Source organism: Taudactylus pleione, unplaced genomic scaffold (assembly GCF_031769625.1).
Source record: "Taudactylus pleione unplaced genomic scaffold, aTauple2 ptg000070l, whole genome shotgun sequence".
In the NCBI taxonomy this organism is placed as follows: Eukaryota; Metazoa; Chordata; class Amphibia; order Anura; family Myobatrachidae; genus Taudactylus; species Taudactylus pleione.
In genome coordinates, this window is record NW_028284472.1 from 19787598 (window position 1) to 19803301 (window position 15704).

The 15704-nt window shown below is 42.1% G+C and overlaps 1 protein-coding gene across 1 annotated transcript in view; it reads right to left on the minus strand.

Moving 5' to 3' along the window:
- The window catches only part of KLHL29 (kelch like family member 29), a 926340-nt gene that overhangs the window by 102960 nt on the left and 807676 nt on the right, over positions 1–15704 (minus strand). The window contains exons 9-10 of the mRNA XM_088467301.1: positions 4009–4207; positions 2911–3093 (exon numbers count right to left, since the gene is read on the minus strand). Coding sequence (XP_088323427.1) covers positions 2911–3093; positions 4009–4207 — 382 coding nt within the window. The remainder of the gene's footprint in view (positions 1–2910; positions 3094–4008; positions 4208–15704) is intronic.

Here is a 15704-nt window from a genome sequence, read left to right on the forward strand (position 1 = left end):
ACGCTTTTACTTCATCTAAGGATTCACTACTTAGGAAAATGTACTTATACAAAAAAATGAAGCCAGGCCCCTGAGCGCAGCCTGCCTGGAGCAAGCCATGAATGCCTCCGACACGATTCCGCCGAGGATAAGTCTGCCCCGAGCTTTCTCTCGCCAGCGTCGGGTCCTGCGGTTCTGATTAGCATTTCTTATTTTACAAATGTTTCCTTGTTGTCTGAGCTGCCTCTAATGCTTAGAATTGGTGTGGGCAGCTCCTCATTAAGGAAGCCAGAGCAATACAATTTAATTAGCCTGCAGACAAATAAACACAAACACGTCCCAAGCAAGCCTGCCTGTTATCAGGAGTGCGCATTTCCTGCTCGGCTACTACGTGCAGCGGCCAGCTGACCAAGCGGCAGAGAAACTGAAATAGATGAACTACAGGAGGCTGACAGATCAGAGAATAAATAATGCAATGTAATGACTGTATCCCCCTGCCTGGCCACGCATCTTAAAACCAGGCTCGATTTGATACCATCTGCACCCTGGTCCCCATTGACCTACATTGGGAAAAAATTAAGATTTAAAAAGCTTGTTCATCAAGGGCTGAGATTCATCTCACACAAGACAAACTAGACATCTTTCTTTGTTAGCTTATGGGGTTTATTCATCAAACTGTGCAGCCTAGTATTGAAGCGATCCTGATAAATACAATAACGTAATAAGACTTTTATCAGGCAGTTAAACATACACGTTTCATGATGAAACCCCCTACCAAGCTGGCACCGCACCGGGATAATTGTGATACAGATACTAATTTTATTATTACCGTTATTATTGTCAGTGTTTTTTTTGTCTGATTGCATCCAGGGGTACGCAGCACTGGCACATTACTTTTGTATGACTTTTAGATCTTATAAATAGGGATGGACATTGGAAGCCGATGGTTAGCAACCATCAATGTTTCTGATTCGATGAAAGTACTTTTTCCATCGAATACTGGAAATTCAATGGTTGATAGCCATCGGATGCAGATTTCTGGGAATACACACCGCTGCTCTGCATAGCGGGTGAGCAGCAGGAGAATAGATGCCGTGTGCATGCGCACGGCATTTATTCTCGTGTAGGGGGAGCCTGGGACACACCCCCACAATGATGTGGACAGGGGTTGCATTAAGGCTCAGCCCCATTCACTCAAGCTCCTCCCCTTTTTCAGAAGGCAATATAACCATCGCAATGGTTTATACTATTGACTTGTTGATGCGATGGCTAGTTGCCATTGCATTGCATGATTTGATGTCGGAAGCATGGCAACCATTCAATGGCGGGCTTCCAATGTCCATCCCTACTTATAACTAGTTCCAGAGACAGGAAGTAATCTGTTCAGTTATTTCACAGGTAAATAAGACTTGTTTGTCACTGCTTTAAGGGAAGATGCACAGAATATGTCCCCCTGGAACAGGAATTGAAATCTCAGCCACCTTGGCCTTATAATGAGATGTATTTCGCATCGCACAGTTTGTAGGTGGACTTTAACCGAGATGTGGCAGAATTTCAAGTCATCCTTTAATGTGGCAGTGATCTTGGCAGCTGACACATTTGACATGATAGGGTTAAAGTTATAAAACTGAAATTGTCTATGATGCAAAAATATATTGAGGAACTTTCTGGGTGCCATTCGGCAAAATTAGGGTGTTTGGGCTTCTTTCTTTGGAAATCACAATAACCGTTTAATTTAATTTGAAAGCTCCATGTGATCTGTTATTCCAATGGGTGTTGTTCACAAAACACAAAATGGCACAGGGCAAAATAAGCTTTGATGGTGCAGCGTTTCCACATACGCGCATAGATCTGCGAAGTAAGATGGGGGCATTTTCAGAGTAGTAGATGTTTCCACCTTCTGGTTGAAGAATGGACTTTGAAGTACATCTGCAGCCTTCATTTTTTACACTGCAAACCAACATTGGAGACCATGGCGTATAAAAATGTGCTTGGAGGAAATAAGTATCTGTCAGTGCAGGTGCAGTGTGACAGTTGATCCTCTGACTCACTGCTCTTTTGTTGAAGCTCTGCCTGCCCCCAACTGGTACATATCAGCCTGTGCCTTCAGGTCAGTGCAGCTTTAGGCACTGGAAGACATCCTGAGCAAACTTGCTTAAACCAAAATTTCAAATCAGAGATTCCACGGCCTACTTGGTGGGCACCATGTAGACGAACTTCAAACATAGCCAAAAAAACCTAATCCTGGTCAAAACTACAGCACCATGACAAATTTGCTGTAGCTAGGTACAAAACTCTGGTCGTACATAAAGGACAAACAGACATCCACACACAGTTTTTCGCTTATTATATAGATGTGGACACATTCTGCTCCTTCCAGTTACACACTGGCAGAACAGCTTGTTCCCAGGCACACTTTGCACAGCAGAAAATAAATCTTTAGACATCCACAATGCTGCCTCACTGAAGAGTAATTTAAGGCATAGCTAAGGCTAAATTTGGCAAAACTGAAAACAGATCTAATGAAAGGGTTGTTACTAAAGTGAGAGAAAGTTGGACTTTTTGGCTGCAAATACAGTGAACTCCGTACATGAGGTCTACAGTGTCCAAGGTTAGAAATGTCCAATTATAAGTGGATCAGGTCAAACAGTATAGAAAACTGATCTTGGCAATTTGGACGTCTGCATTACAAAGTCACCAGAGATTTAGGAGTCAACATTGTAGTGCCCCAGAGATCAGATTGGTGGACTACACTGTAAAGGCTGCAGAGATTTGGGGGTCTGCAGAGATTTGGGGGTTTCCCTTATCCAGTGCGTTTGGAACCTGACTGTCTTGTGTGAATTACATTTTAGGAATTCTGAAGAAAGTGATTTGGAAACAAAGGACAGGGTACGGAATATAATCTTTTCAAGGGATTGACTTGGTCTTTACCTGACAGATAGATGTTGTCACCGGCACTCACAACGCTGAAGAATTCACGGTCATAGAAGGGCAGGCTGGCCAGCGGGTACCACTTATTGATTTGTGGATTTAAACAAGTGACAGCTGTCAACGTCCTCTGGTTCATTCCTGTCATTTGCCGGCCCCCCACTAGGACGATCACTTCTGCCACACCTACAAGCAGGGGGCAAAACACACAGAGCAAATATTATAGGAAGTCAAGTGGCCTATTAGATCCTGTTTTTATACACATTCACAGCAACAAAATGATTGAATTGTCATTTAAACCCATTTTCGCCATTTGAAAACTATAAAAGAAGCTCTGTCACACAACTGATTGCAGAACTCTCTTTCCCCCAACCATAAATTGTATTTGGCAATCTCTCTGGAAATCTGCAGGCTTAGCAATATACCACAAATGGGCAAAATACTGACGGCACCATTATAAATGGGCAGAATGACCAATTAGAGGATCAACTCAGGGGGCCACCCAGAAAGACAATTATCAGTAATCTAAGGGCCCCATACAGCCTAATTATCAAGCCACTACCATCCCCCCCACTCTGCATAGTCCTTCCAGGCACTCTAGTGTTAGTGATGCTGATCTGCCTAGAAAATCAATTCATACTAAAAATAAATAGCGCTTGTTATGTTTAGAGCCATTAGCATTTGTAAGTGCGAAATTTAGTATACTCAATGGCGGACCAAGAGGTGGGCCAAGGTGCCTGATGAGAATGAGTAATTACGACAGCCGGAAGAGCCGGCCACATAATTTATTGAGCTGGCCATCACCCGGTTGATACTGTGGCTTCCCTGAGTGGAGTCCTCTCTACACATGGCAGGTAGGCATCGGTCGAGCCAGCAACCGGCCCCTGAGTCCCTCCTTCATCAATAGTTCTGCATGGCATCCTTCACTAAGTGTAGACCACTGGTACATTTTAATATAAAACACATCTTGACTTAAATCTGTCGTTCAACTCCTCTGCCTCTCCCAAAGCAGAAGTCTGGGTTTTACTTCACTTGACTCATTCTTCCAAAACTGGGACAATGAGTATGATAAGGGACTGTGAGTATGACCATTTTCTGTACCTGCTGATAGTCTTGGCCTTGTGCGTGGTGTTTGCATCTCTTGCCGGGCGTGAGGAAGCATGTGATATCTCTTTGCCTCATTGACTAAATCCCGACAAGCCTCTGATGACTTTATCAGCTCCTCATTGTCAACAATATTCAGCAGATAACTTGGATGGATGAAGGGGAGGCGGACGACGGCCAACAATTCAGCGGAATGCTGCAAAAGAGGACACAAAACGCGTAGAGTGTTAAACGTTATCTGAGATAGCAGCTCCTGTCCTCTTTTCGTCCTGCAACAAAGAATCTGTTCAGTTACAAAGGACTCAAATTTGAATGGCCTCTGAAAGCAAGAACTGCACAGCAGGTTTACCAAGTTGCATTCAGAGAGGAAGGGAATCTCATGTAATTCACATTACAACGGCAATTACATTCAATTTTAACAAAAGGGTCAATGAAATGCAAGAGAAGATAGTAACTGGATGGTGTAATCCTGAGAGAAGTGCAGAAGAACAGACATTTCGACAGTCAAAAGTCAACTCTTGTGTTCAAATTAACATTTCCAAGAATATTTTAAAATACGGAAAAAAGGGGGTTTATAATACAATTTTGTCAAACAAATATATAGAGATATTATGCTTTTTAAACTAATATGTACAATTTGATGGGCCCCAAGAACATAAAGTTTGTCAAACAATTTGGACACTAGGTGGCACTGTTCTATTGCCATCTCCAGTTTATATTACCTTGGCAGAGCAACTGGTATAGCAATGCTTAATTTAATATGTACATATAAACCCACAGAAAATGTATGCTATCTTTCAAATTTACAGATGCCAATTTGATTGAAAAAATGCATGGAAAATAAAAAAACTACTGAAGATACTATGTTTATTTTATAACAAAGAACCTTTTAGAATCACCGAACCGCTATCACTAAAAAGATTTATCCTAAGTCTGAAATCATGGAGGAAGCATTTTTTCCAAGTACATCAGACTTCCTGTTTCAGAAACTGCTGCAGGGAGCAAAGTTCAAAGTTCAGTCAAGTCATGGGTGCTTATATGTATATTTGTGAATATTACAAAAAGTCTCATTATGTTGCTTCAGTTTTTAGCTAGTAATATTCGGCTATGTCTCTTTAAATTGTTACAGGGTTCTTTTTAGAGGACAGCTGTGCTATTTAGACATGTTCTATTTCGCTAGACAGGGTTATTCAATGATATTGCTCATACAGTAGGTACAGACCTGCACTAAAAAATATCGACTAATCAGCAATTACCTTTTATCTGGTTAGTGCAGGTTGGACACTGAAAGCTAATGTGTGACTGGCTGGTATGATTTGAATGCAGAGTTGCATCTTTAGTAAATAACTCTCAGGGGTAAATTTACTAAAGTGAGAGTTTTTAGATGTGAAGATGTTGCCCATAGCAACCAATCAGATTCTAATTATTATCTTCTAGAAGGTGCTATTTGGATGTTAAGTAGAATCTAATTGGTTGCTATCGGCAACATCTCCACTTCTAAAAACTCTCACTTTAGTAAATTTACCCCTCATAGTCCACACATGAAGTAACGACAATCTGGAAGTCCCCTTAGCTTTTTGATTAAATTAGTACATAATTACATGGGAGGTCTTAAATGGAAGGGTGTTTTTTGGACTTTGATATGACGTTCGCATTGATTTTTCGATCATGCACTTTTTCCATAGCATCTACCAATCTGTAATATATGTAGGTTGATTTTATATTGATGTTTTAAAAGAACTTGGAAATGCATAGGGTACACAAGTAGATGCATGTGGCACATACAGATGTGTTTGCAAGTCTGCAGAATTTTCTTTTCAATTTGATTCTCTTGTGTTGTATGGCGTAATAAAAACACTATACAAATTAAATAAATATATGGCTCAAAATCATACTTCCCAGTGTTATGAAACACCAGAATATTTGTATAAGATTCCTAGAGCCATGCTACAAAGGTCTTCTGACTATAACAGCCCCCCGTTGTTCCCTTAGAGTAAAGTACACTCACTGGTACTTAGGATGCCGCCAGGTTTTAAAACTCAGGACAGGAGAAACTTATGTAATATTCTAGTGATCACAGGACAGTTGGCTGGGGTAGTATAAATAAGACAATATACAGACAAAAATAGGACATAGATGCTGAAAGCACCTACAGGGTAACCACAGAGCAGTGCTGGTAATACATATTACTAACAGATGGTAACACAGCAGAGGTGGATAATCAAGATAACTTGCTATAATATATAAGAGCAGTGTAATAAACCTTTTGGAGCAAGATATAAAGCTTGCAGATGGCAATAATGTATATAAATTAAAAAGCTACATATACAATGGCTCATGGGTGCAGAGAGAAGGTTCTAAGCAGACTGGGGGTCTCCAGATAGAGGCACATGCAGGAAAATCACAAGGACACAGGAACCGGGATCAGACCAGAGCTTTACACAGGAGTGCAAAACTATCATCGGAATTGGATTGCAGAGCTGGTTAACTTTTAAAAAGAACCTGCACCCATAGCAGGTCTCCTGTGAGCCCAGCCTCCTAAATGATCATTCTGTGCAGCTGCTGAGCTGCATGCACCCGGTGTACCGGCTATCTGCTCTGGCCGGAACCACAATCCTTTGCGCCCGTCCTGCGTCTCCTGATTGCATAGCAACCAGCGGGACCATCTGCCCTTGTGGCTGAGGAGATGCGGCATCCCAGATAACTAGCAACAGTTGGCACCCGCTTCTGCAATGAGCCATCACAGTGGCTCATAACACTCTATAGATCCTGGAGGGGAAGTCCAGGGGCAAGTGGAAAGAGCTTGACAGTGTGATCATCATAACCCACTTCCTCACAGTGGCACAATTTATGGTATTCTGCAGCAAGGGGGTACTCAAGCTGCTTGGTAATCGCAGTGGCTAATTTATGCACGCTCGTGCAATGGCGTTCAAGCGGACAGGCATGCCTGCGTTTCTGCAACCACTCCCCTGTCACCACCCTCAAACGCTCACGGCCTGTCATTCACTCTGCGATGGATTCCTGTCTGCGTGCGTAATCGCAATGTGGTATATATGCATGTGTAGTACACAACAATCGGCTGATCTGTGTACGTTAGATCATTTTGAAAAATGGTTCTTGCAGCTGACATATTTGTTTGAGAGTTAATCTTACATCATTAGATAAGAAAGTATTAACGTTGTTTTGCAAATCAGTTTCATCAATAGGGAAATACAAATTTTCCATTTAAAAAGTAAAGCAACGTGAAACTCACCTATAAATTTTGACAACTTTTTTTTTATTCACGTCATTACAGAAAATATACTATAACTCTGCATATACAAACCTCAGAACCCCCGATTATACAATGATTCAAATAGTTCAAAATAAAACTGTTAAAAAAAAAAACCAGAAAAAAAAAATCTAAAAACTTGCAACGTATCAAACAAATAGCTGTATCAAACTTCTGGGAAAAAAGTTTTCCTTTAGAATATATTTTTGCTGTAGTTTATTATTCTGAACAATCACTTTGTATCCAATATAATAATAGCTACAACAAGATGCAAATTAATCTAATTTCACAGGCAGAACCATTACAGCGAGGACGCATTTCTTGAAAAGAAGAATATTCTCTCTATTTAAAATGCACTTCCACAACCCTAGGGAGCATATGGCAATCTCTAAGGCTTATTTTGTAATAAAAAGACACAGATAACCTTTGCTTCGGGGAGACTGTCTATTTCACTACACAGTAAAAGTTTGAAAAAAAAAAAAGAAAAAATCATCAAGTCACAAAAGACATTATAAAGTGTTGAGTGATGAATGTAAATCTGCAAAGAAGACCATAAAAAAATACACTTGTATATAAAAAAAGAATTAAACAGAAAGGAAAAAAAAAAGGAATACACTAACGATTATCTATTCCAGCATAATAATTGCTCGCACATTAAAGAAACATTCAGTGTCAAGGCTAGAGTAGTGAAAAGAGAGCTATAGTATAACAGCTATTACGTCTTAGAAATATTTTGTATTATGGTAAATTGGAACTCCAGCCACATAATAATTCCTTCATGTCACCCAGTTCACTGTATAAGGTGTTGTATGATAATAATAACAGCAGCAGCAATCATTTTAAAGTTTAGTTGAACACCACTTGTTACTGTTAGGAGCCAGCCAATTGGTTGTCTAACAGACTACCAACACCAGCAGCCGGTACACACTAGACAATGACTAGTGTTCCGACCTTGTAAGTGACGGGTCCCGGCATCAGCAAGTGCATACACACTTGCCGATGCCGGTAGCGACGGCGGGGGCCATGCTGTATACGGCTGACGATGTCGCCCATCAGATTGGCATGCAGGTCCGACGGGGGATGTTGCTGACAACGCACGGTGGCGCCTATCGTAAGCCGGTACACACTAGACGATGTGCCCGTTATGTCATCCCATCCGGCTGTGTACCCGGCATAACTGTATAATGACCTAATGACGGATAGCAGAGAGTGCTGCCGAGGGGGCCAGTTAATAGTCTCTGCACTGTAGGCATGTAGCGTAGGTGTCAACCTGATTGGACAGGAGCTCAGTCAGAAGTCGTAGGCTGGAGAAGCAGGAGCTGACTGGGGCCAGGAGTTTTGGTGAGAGATCCATCTCTGCCATAACCATGATGCCAAGACAAGATTCACTAGTTGCTCTATAAAAAGAACAATGCATTGTATGTATTCCTCAAACGCTCTGATGCCAGAAGAGTAATAGAAGGCATTTAATATGCCTGACGGCAGGGTTGAAACTAGGGTGGTGCGACCAGCGCCATGGCACAGGGCACCGCAAGGCAGGGGGCGCTGTTTGTGCCTGTCAATTTTCCTGTTTATTGTCATTCTCACTTGTAGCTTCCTCTTCTTTTATCCCCAGCATCTCCTGGCCTCCCTTATCCCATACTTATCTTAAATAATAATGAACATAAAATGTAAACTAAAGCTGCCCTGCCAATCTTTACCTCTGTGTCATTATTTTAGTTTTATTAACTGTCTGGTAAGTGTGGGCTGAAACATCTAATCTAAATATCATTGGGTAGAATAAGATATCTAAAAATGAAATAAACATAAATAATGTAATATGCGCAGCACTAAGTTGTGTTTGTGAAGGGGTGAGTGTATGTATACTAAAGTATAATGACATTTAAGTCTTTACATTAGAGGTTTCCTAAGTATCTAGTTTTATGTTTATGTAAAGGAGAGAGGGGATGGTATACATATATAAATAACATCTGTCATTTTATAGAAACAGTCAGTGCAACCTACATCCGCTGATTAATACGTTCTCAGTATAGATACATCGCAACAATAATATTGAACAAGAAATATATACTACATAAGAATGATTGTGGTATAGCAACAGGATCAAAAATGCGTATTCACTCTCTTTATTTCAGGAAGAGCGTATTTACTAATATGGACCATATGCCGTTGTTTACTTGCCAAGCCATTTAAGGCAGGTCCCTGTAAACCTATTTTGTACTTCCAACTAATAATTATTAGCTATATTTTAGCAAAGAAAAAAAATTAAATGAAGAAAATATATTAAGTTGGAGGTATGACAGTTTTAATCATGGGTGTAACTAGAACTTTGTATGCACCATAACATTTTATGCCCCATAGAAATGCCCTACTTCAGATATGCCATAGTGGACCCAGGACCCGATTCAGACCCGCTCGCAAGATGCGTTCGCACACACCCAGCGTATGCAAATCCGGCAAAGGCAGGCGATTGCACGGCAAGGCGTTAGCATGCCCACTATGTCTTAGCGTGCGATCGCTCTGTGTATGCAGACGCCCACCAGCCAGTCTTAGGACGCCCACTCTCCCACGTCATATCCAGGAAGTGTATGCAACCATCGGTACCCATTGTGTACCATTGGAAGCGATCGCAGCAGTTGTGGAAGACCATACCCTACCACAAGCACTGCGAGTGCTTCAGTGTAAAATGCAGCCAGGTGACGTGTACTATGACGCTGCGTCTTTAAGTATGCACGCCTCTGCAACAGCGTTGAGACGCTCAGGCACGCCTGCGTTCGCACCACCACTCCCCCATTTTCATGGACAGTCCCGTGTCACAACCCACAAATGGCTTGTCCTGTCACTGTAACTAGCGAGCTGTCTATGCGCAGCGAGCGACCGCTTCCCAATAGCATGGACTAGTTCGCGCACGCACACTGCGATGAATACGTATGCGCAGATTGCAAATTTCGGCTGGCTGCATGCGAACGCAGCCTAGCGAGTGGGTCTGAACCGGGCACCCAGTTCACATTATGTCACATAGTGCCCCCAGTTGACATTAGGCCACCACAGCGCCCCTAGTTCACAGGTTTTAAACACGATAATTGTAAAAAAAATTTACCACAGCAATAAGAAATGATGTACCATCCTAATGTATCAAAAACACATTCAGAGCCTGTCCCTGCCATGTGTTAGTAGTGAAGTGATTGCATTATTATTTACCAGTTATTTATATAGCGCATACACATTGCGCAGCGCTTTACAGAGAATATTTGGCCTTTCGCATCAGTCCCTGCCCTAGTGGAGCTTACAATCTATATTCCCTATCACATGCTCACACACATACTTACACACTAGGGTTAATTTTTGTTGAGAGCCAATTAACCTACCAGTATATTTTTGGAGTGTGGGAGAAAACCGGAGCACCCGGAAGAAACCCAAGCAAGCACAGGGAGAATATACAAACTCCACACAGGGCCGTAGTGAGCATCGAAACCACGACCTCAGTGCTGTGAGGTAGTAATGCTAACCATTACACCATCTGTGCTGACCATTATCTGCCTAATTATTTTTGGAGTATGGGAGAAAACCAGGGAGCACCCGGAAGAAACCCACGCAAGCACAGGGAGAATATACAAACTCCACACAGTTAGGGCCGTAGTGGGAATTGACCTTAGTGCTGTGAGGTAGTAATGCTAACCATTACACCGTCTGTGCTGCCCATTATCTGCCTCATTAGCGGTTACTTTATTACTATATCGGGAACCCCAGCGCCCTTCTGTGCATGCGCGGCCATTGCTGACGGGGGTTCCAGAGGGTTTAGGGCGTGAGGCCGGCCCAGGATGCACTGTCCCCCCCGTTATGGCACTGGTAATCTGTATAACAGTGATTTCCAAGCTTCTCTATTTCATTTTTTTTTTTTTTTACAAAACTATATTCAAATACTGTCATAAAAAAACCCTGAAATTGTGTAAAATATTCAAAGCCAGTGCAATTTTTTAAATTAAATACGCTCAGATTACCATGCCAGTAATTCAACATACTGTATTGAGATTACAGGCAACTCCGGAGACATGAATCAGGCTGACGTAGACTGGACTCATGGCCAAAAGACAGGCAGTTTCTATAAACATAAACTTTTACAAATACTGTACAAATTTTTAAAACGATTAATAATCATTACACGTTAAAATTCGGAGGGAAACTGCCAAACAAGTGCTGGATTGTTATGTATACATTACATACAGTGCAGACACACTCTGTTTTTATAAAATTGTCTTGTGAATGTTGCCTATTTTTGTAATGACTAGCATTATACAGGTTGAGTCTCCCATATCCAAATATTCCGAAATATGGACTTATTTTGGCATGACTGATATAATGAAACCTTTGATTTTTGATGGTGCAATGTACACAAACTTTGTCTAAGGCACAAATTATTAAAAGTATTGTATAAAATTACCTTCAGGCTGTTTGTATAAGGGAATCGGTATGAATAACGTCCGCCGGCTTCCCGACTGCATACCGTGTATAAGGTGTATATGAAACATAAATGAATTTCACATCTGTACACAAACTTTGCTTGAGCCACAAAATTATTGAAAATATTGTATAAAATGACCTGCAGGCTGTGTGTTTAAGGTGTATATAACACATAAATGCATCCTGTGTGTATATTTGGGTCCCATTCACAAGATATATCATTATGGTATGCAAATATTCCAAAATACGGAATACTCAGTTATCAGAAATACCCCTGTTCCCAAGCATTTTGGATATGGGAGACTCAACCGGTATCTTAAATTCCAGGCATGCTTTACCCTATTAGAAGACGCAAGTTATGCTATATTGCAATGGCCATCCATGCGTTCAGTTGATGGAACATGACTGGTGAGACAGAGGCTTGAGGGGTTAACTAAATGGCTGCTGAATATCCCTCCTAGGCTGAAAGGAGCAGCGTTTTACGGATGAGAAATTCACACCGCACACTACAAAAATGATCGTTTTCCTTCTGCACGTCTGAAAACCTCCCGGCAAAAGTTGTCATGCTGTTTAAGTGTTTTTGAAAAGAGAAGCTAGATCTCCAGGTCAGGCGGGCCTCTTCTCACAGCTTACTGCTGCTGGCGGACAGTGGAACAGGGTGATGGGCGCCCCCTGGTGTTGGGACTGCCAATTTCCAATTGTCTTTGCTAAAACTCAGGGTGGGAATAACATGTGGATGCACCCACACTTCATTATGAATGCTATTGCAAGGAATAGCTAGCAATACCTCAGCTAGTCAAGGTTCTATAGCAGCATAAAATGTTGACCAACTTCTAGCACTCTAGTGTGCAATGGTTGGCAGCCCAGACGGTGTAATGGTTAGCATTACTACCTCACAGCACTGAGGTCGTCGGTTTGATTTCCACTATGACCCCAACTGTGTGGAGTTTGTATATTCTCCCTGTGCTTGCGTGAGTTTCCTCCGGGTGCTCCAGTTTCCTCCCACACTCCAAAAGTATACTGGTAGGTTAATTGGCTCCCAACAAAAATTAAACCTAGTGGTTGTGTGTGAGGGTGTGGTAGGGAATATAGATTGCAAGCTCCACTGGGGGAGGGACTGATGTGCACGGCCAAATATTCGATATAAAGCGTTGCGGAGTATGTATGCACTATATATATATATATTATTCCAATAATTGGCTCTCTCCGCAGCAATAGTAATTGATGGTGCCCAGATAGGTACCGATAACATGTATACAAACACCGTCGGATAACATAAGCAACCACTTCGAGGAATATTATTCCAACCAGTCACATCCTGTTTTAATAATAAAATCAGACACTCTGGGGAGTGTGGCGAACAGAAGTCTGATTAAATGTGGTCCAGCCGCTTACTTGTGTTAGAAAAGCATGTGGGGTAAGTGTAGGGGAACCTCCCTAAAAGGTGTATGGAACTTGAGAGACGGGACATTAACCTTTACATATGATCAATCCCCCTGAAGAAGTCTAGAAAGGCAAAACGCACTGGAACTTGCTCTGTTCAGACACCTTCATCGCATCCTAGAACTGGCGCCCCCATATTTTTGCCAGATAAGCTGTTTTGTTTGATGCAGGCATATTGGCATATGTGTGCTTTAATTATGTAATACATTTCTTTTTTTAAAACATATTACACTATGATCTATGCTTATTTCTCATTATGGGGCATATTTATCACAATCAGTATATCAGATGCGGATGTGATAATATCGCCCATATTTGCATTGCGATATTTGACTATATGATATTTGAAGGATGGATCAATTATGGCATGCAGGGATAGAGCTTTGGAGAAAACTCTGTCTCTGCGAATCCTCTGTGTTGCCACCGGCTACTGCTACCCCCTCCTACCCCTGTCCCTCCTCTTGCACTTACCTCGGTGACCGGTGATCCGGTGAGCTCCTCTATGACTCCGGTCAGCTTATGTGTGCAGTAAGCTGAGATGCACACATCAGATGGCAGGGACATAGAGCAGGAGCTCGGCGATCAGCTGACCGGAGTCACAGAGGAGCTCACCGGATCACCGGTCCCTGGGTGCAGGTACTGTAAGTTTTTTTCTTACTGTAATCAGCCTGTGGTCTATTCAGACACACAAGGCTGATCACAGGCGCCGGCTCTCGGCTTTGCGGTGAAATGGGAGAAAGCCCCAATAACGCCATCTACAGGTGGCATTATTATTGCAAGGCATCCCCCGTTATTTTACTACAATTCAAACTGAATAAATCTGAGCAGATCGCATGTCCCTTTACAATTATGGGAAATGCGATCTGTTTACAAAAAGAAAAATCAGATATTTAGACTTGTAGAAGAATTTAGTGAATTCTCCTACATTTGCCCTTTAGTACATTTAGGTGAAATTGAAATAATGTGAAAATGGTGTGAAAATAATATTTTAGTAAAAATAATATTGATAAATATGCCTGTAAGTGTGGAGATATTGCTAATGCAAATAACTTGATGGGAGGAAAAGGACATCTAAGTATCCAAAGAGATATACACAGATAAACCTATATTTTATTCACATCTAGAACAAATCTACCTTCATATTTAAGAGTATGTTCACTTTGAATCTTTAAATGACTACACCTACAGGGAGAATCTTCCACATACCTTTTGTAGATCATTCGCCAGACGTACAACTGGCTCCATTCGGAAGACTGCCGTAAGAAAAGGGGAAGGCTTTTTTCCCAGAAAAAGAGGAAAATCTACGATGGGCATGCATTGTTATTTATTTATTTAATTTGTTAATGTATTAGGACCTGTACAGGGCTGTAGAGAGCTGGCCTGGGTCCAAGGTAAAGGGGCTTGGCCTAATTGCGGGAGGTGTGGCCATGCTGCCCTTAAAGGGCGCTGTGTGCCCCTCAGCCCGTGGCAAATCCAGCAGAAGCGAGCAGTTTCCCACTGCAGCCCAGCACACAGAAGTGTGTGCTAGGCTGCTGACAGGTAAGAGGGCGGGGGCGGCATTGGACCCGGGCCTCCACCAAGACCCCCCAGCAAGCCTGGGTTTGGGTAATTAGTACCTGCTCCCTTCTCGGTGCCCCTGTACCTGTAAGCCTAAAGGGGAGATTTAATAAAGCTTGGAGAGAGATAAAATTGGAGGTAAATAGCACCAACCAATCAGCTCCGATCTGTCATTTTACAGGCTGTGTTTGAAAAATGACAGAAGCTGATTGGTTGGTGTTACTTACCTTCAATTTTATTTCTCTCCAAGCTTTATTAAATCTCCCCCTAAGTCTGGGGATCCAGAGCAGTGTGCATGTATGAAGTGGCAAAGCTTGGTCATGTATGCACAGACGGGAGCAGGTTTGGCCGGTAAATGTCCTCTTTCAGATGCCAGCTAGTATCACAGAGGAGCCCAGTAATGCTTAGATGCCAGCTGACTTTATTTGTTAAATTACGGTGATAACTAATAGAAAATCAGCCGAATAGCTACAAATTGTTAAATAGACCACACTGTCTCCTAAAGATAAAGTTGGGTGACGCTATTTTCTGTGAACCGCCGGGGGCACTGTTTCATCAGAGTCTATGACTTTTGCTGGGCATACATTGTCAGATAAAATGTCTGTCAGAACCGCAGACATTTTATCTGACAAGCTGAGACCCGTCACATATCGCGGTCATACACTGTGAGATATTTCAGTGTATGGCCACAATATCTTGCTTCCTCCCCTGTGAAGGAACAGGGGAAGTGTCGGACGCTTACACCGCAGCACATACACCGCCAGATGCGGCCGACCATTTATCGGATTAGTTGTAAGATCTTTCATGCCCGACTGTCCAATTAACGCTGATTGGTCGCAGCGGATGGGGACGATAATTGCATAATGGTAATTCATCGGACAACACCGTGACCTACACTTTTTCTGTTGAGAAGTTTTAGTACACTTACCCCATATACTAAAATGTATTGGTGCCAAACTGC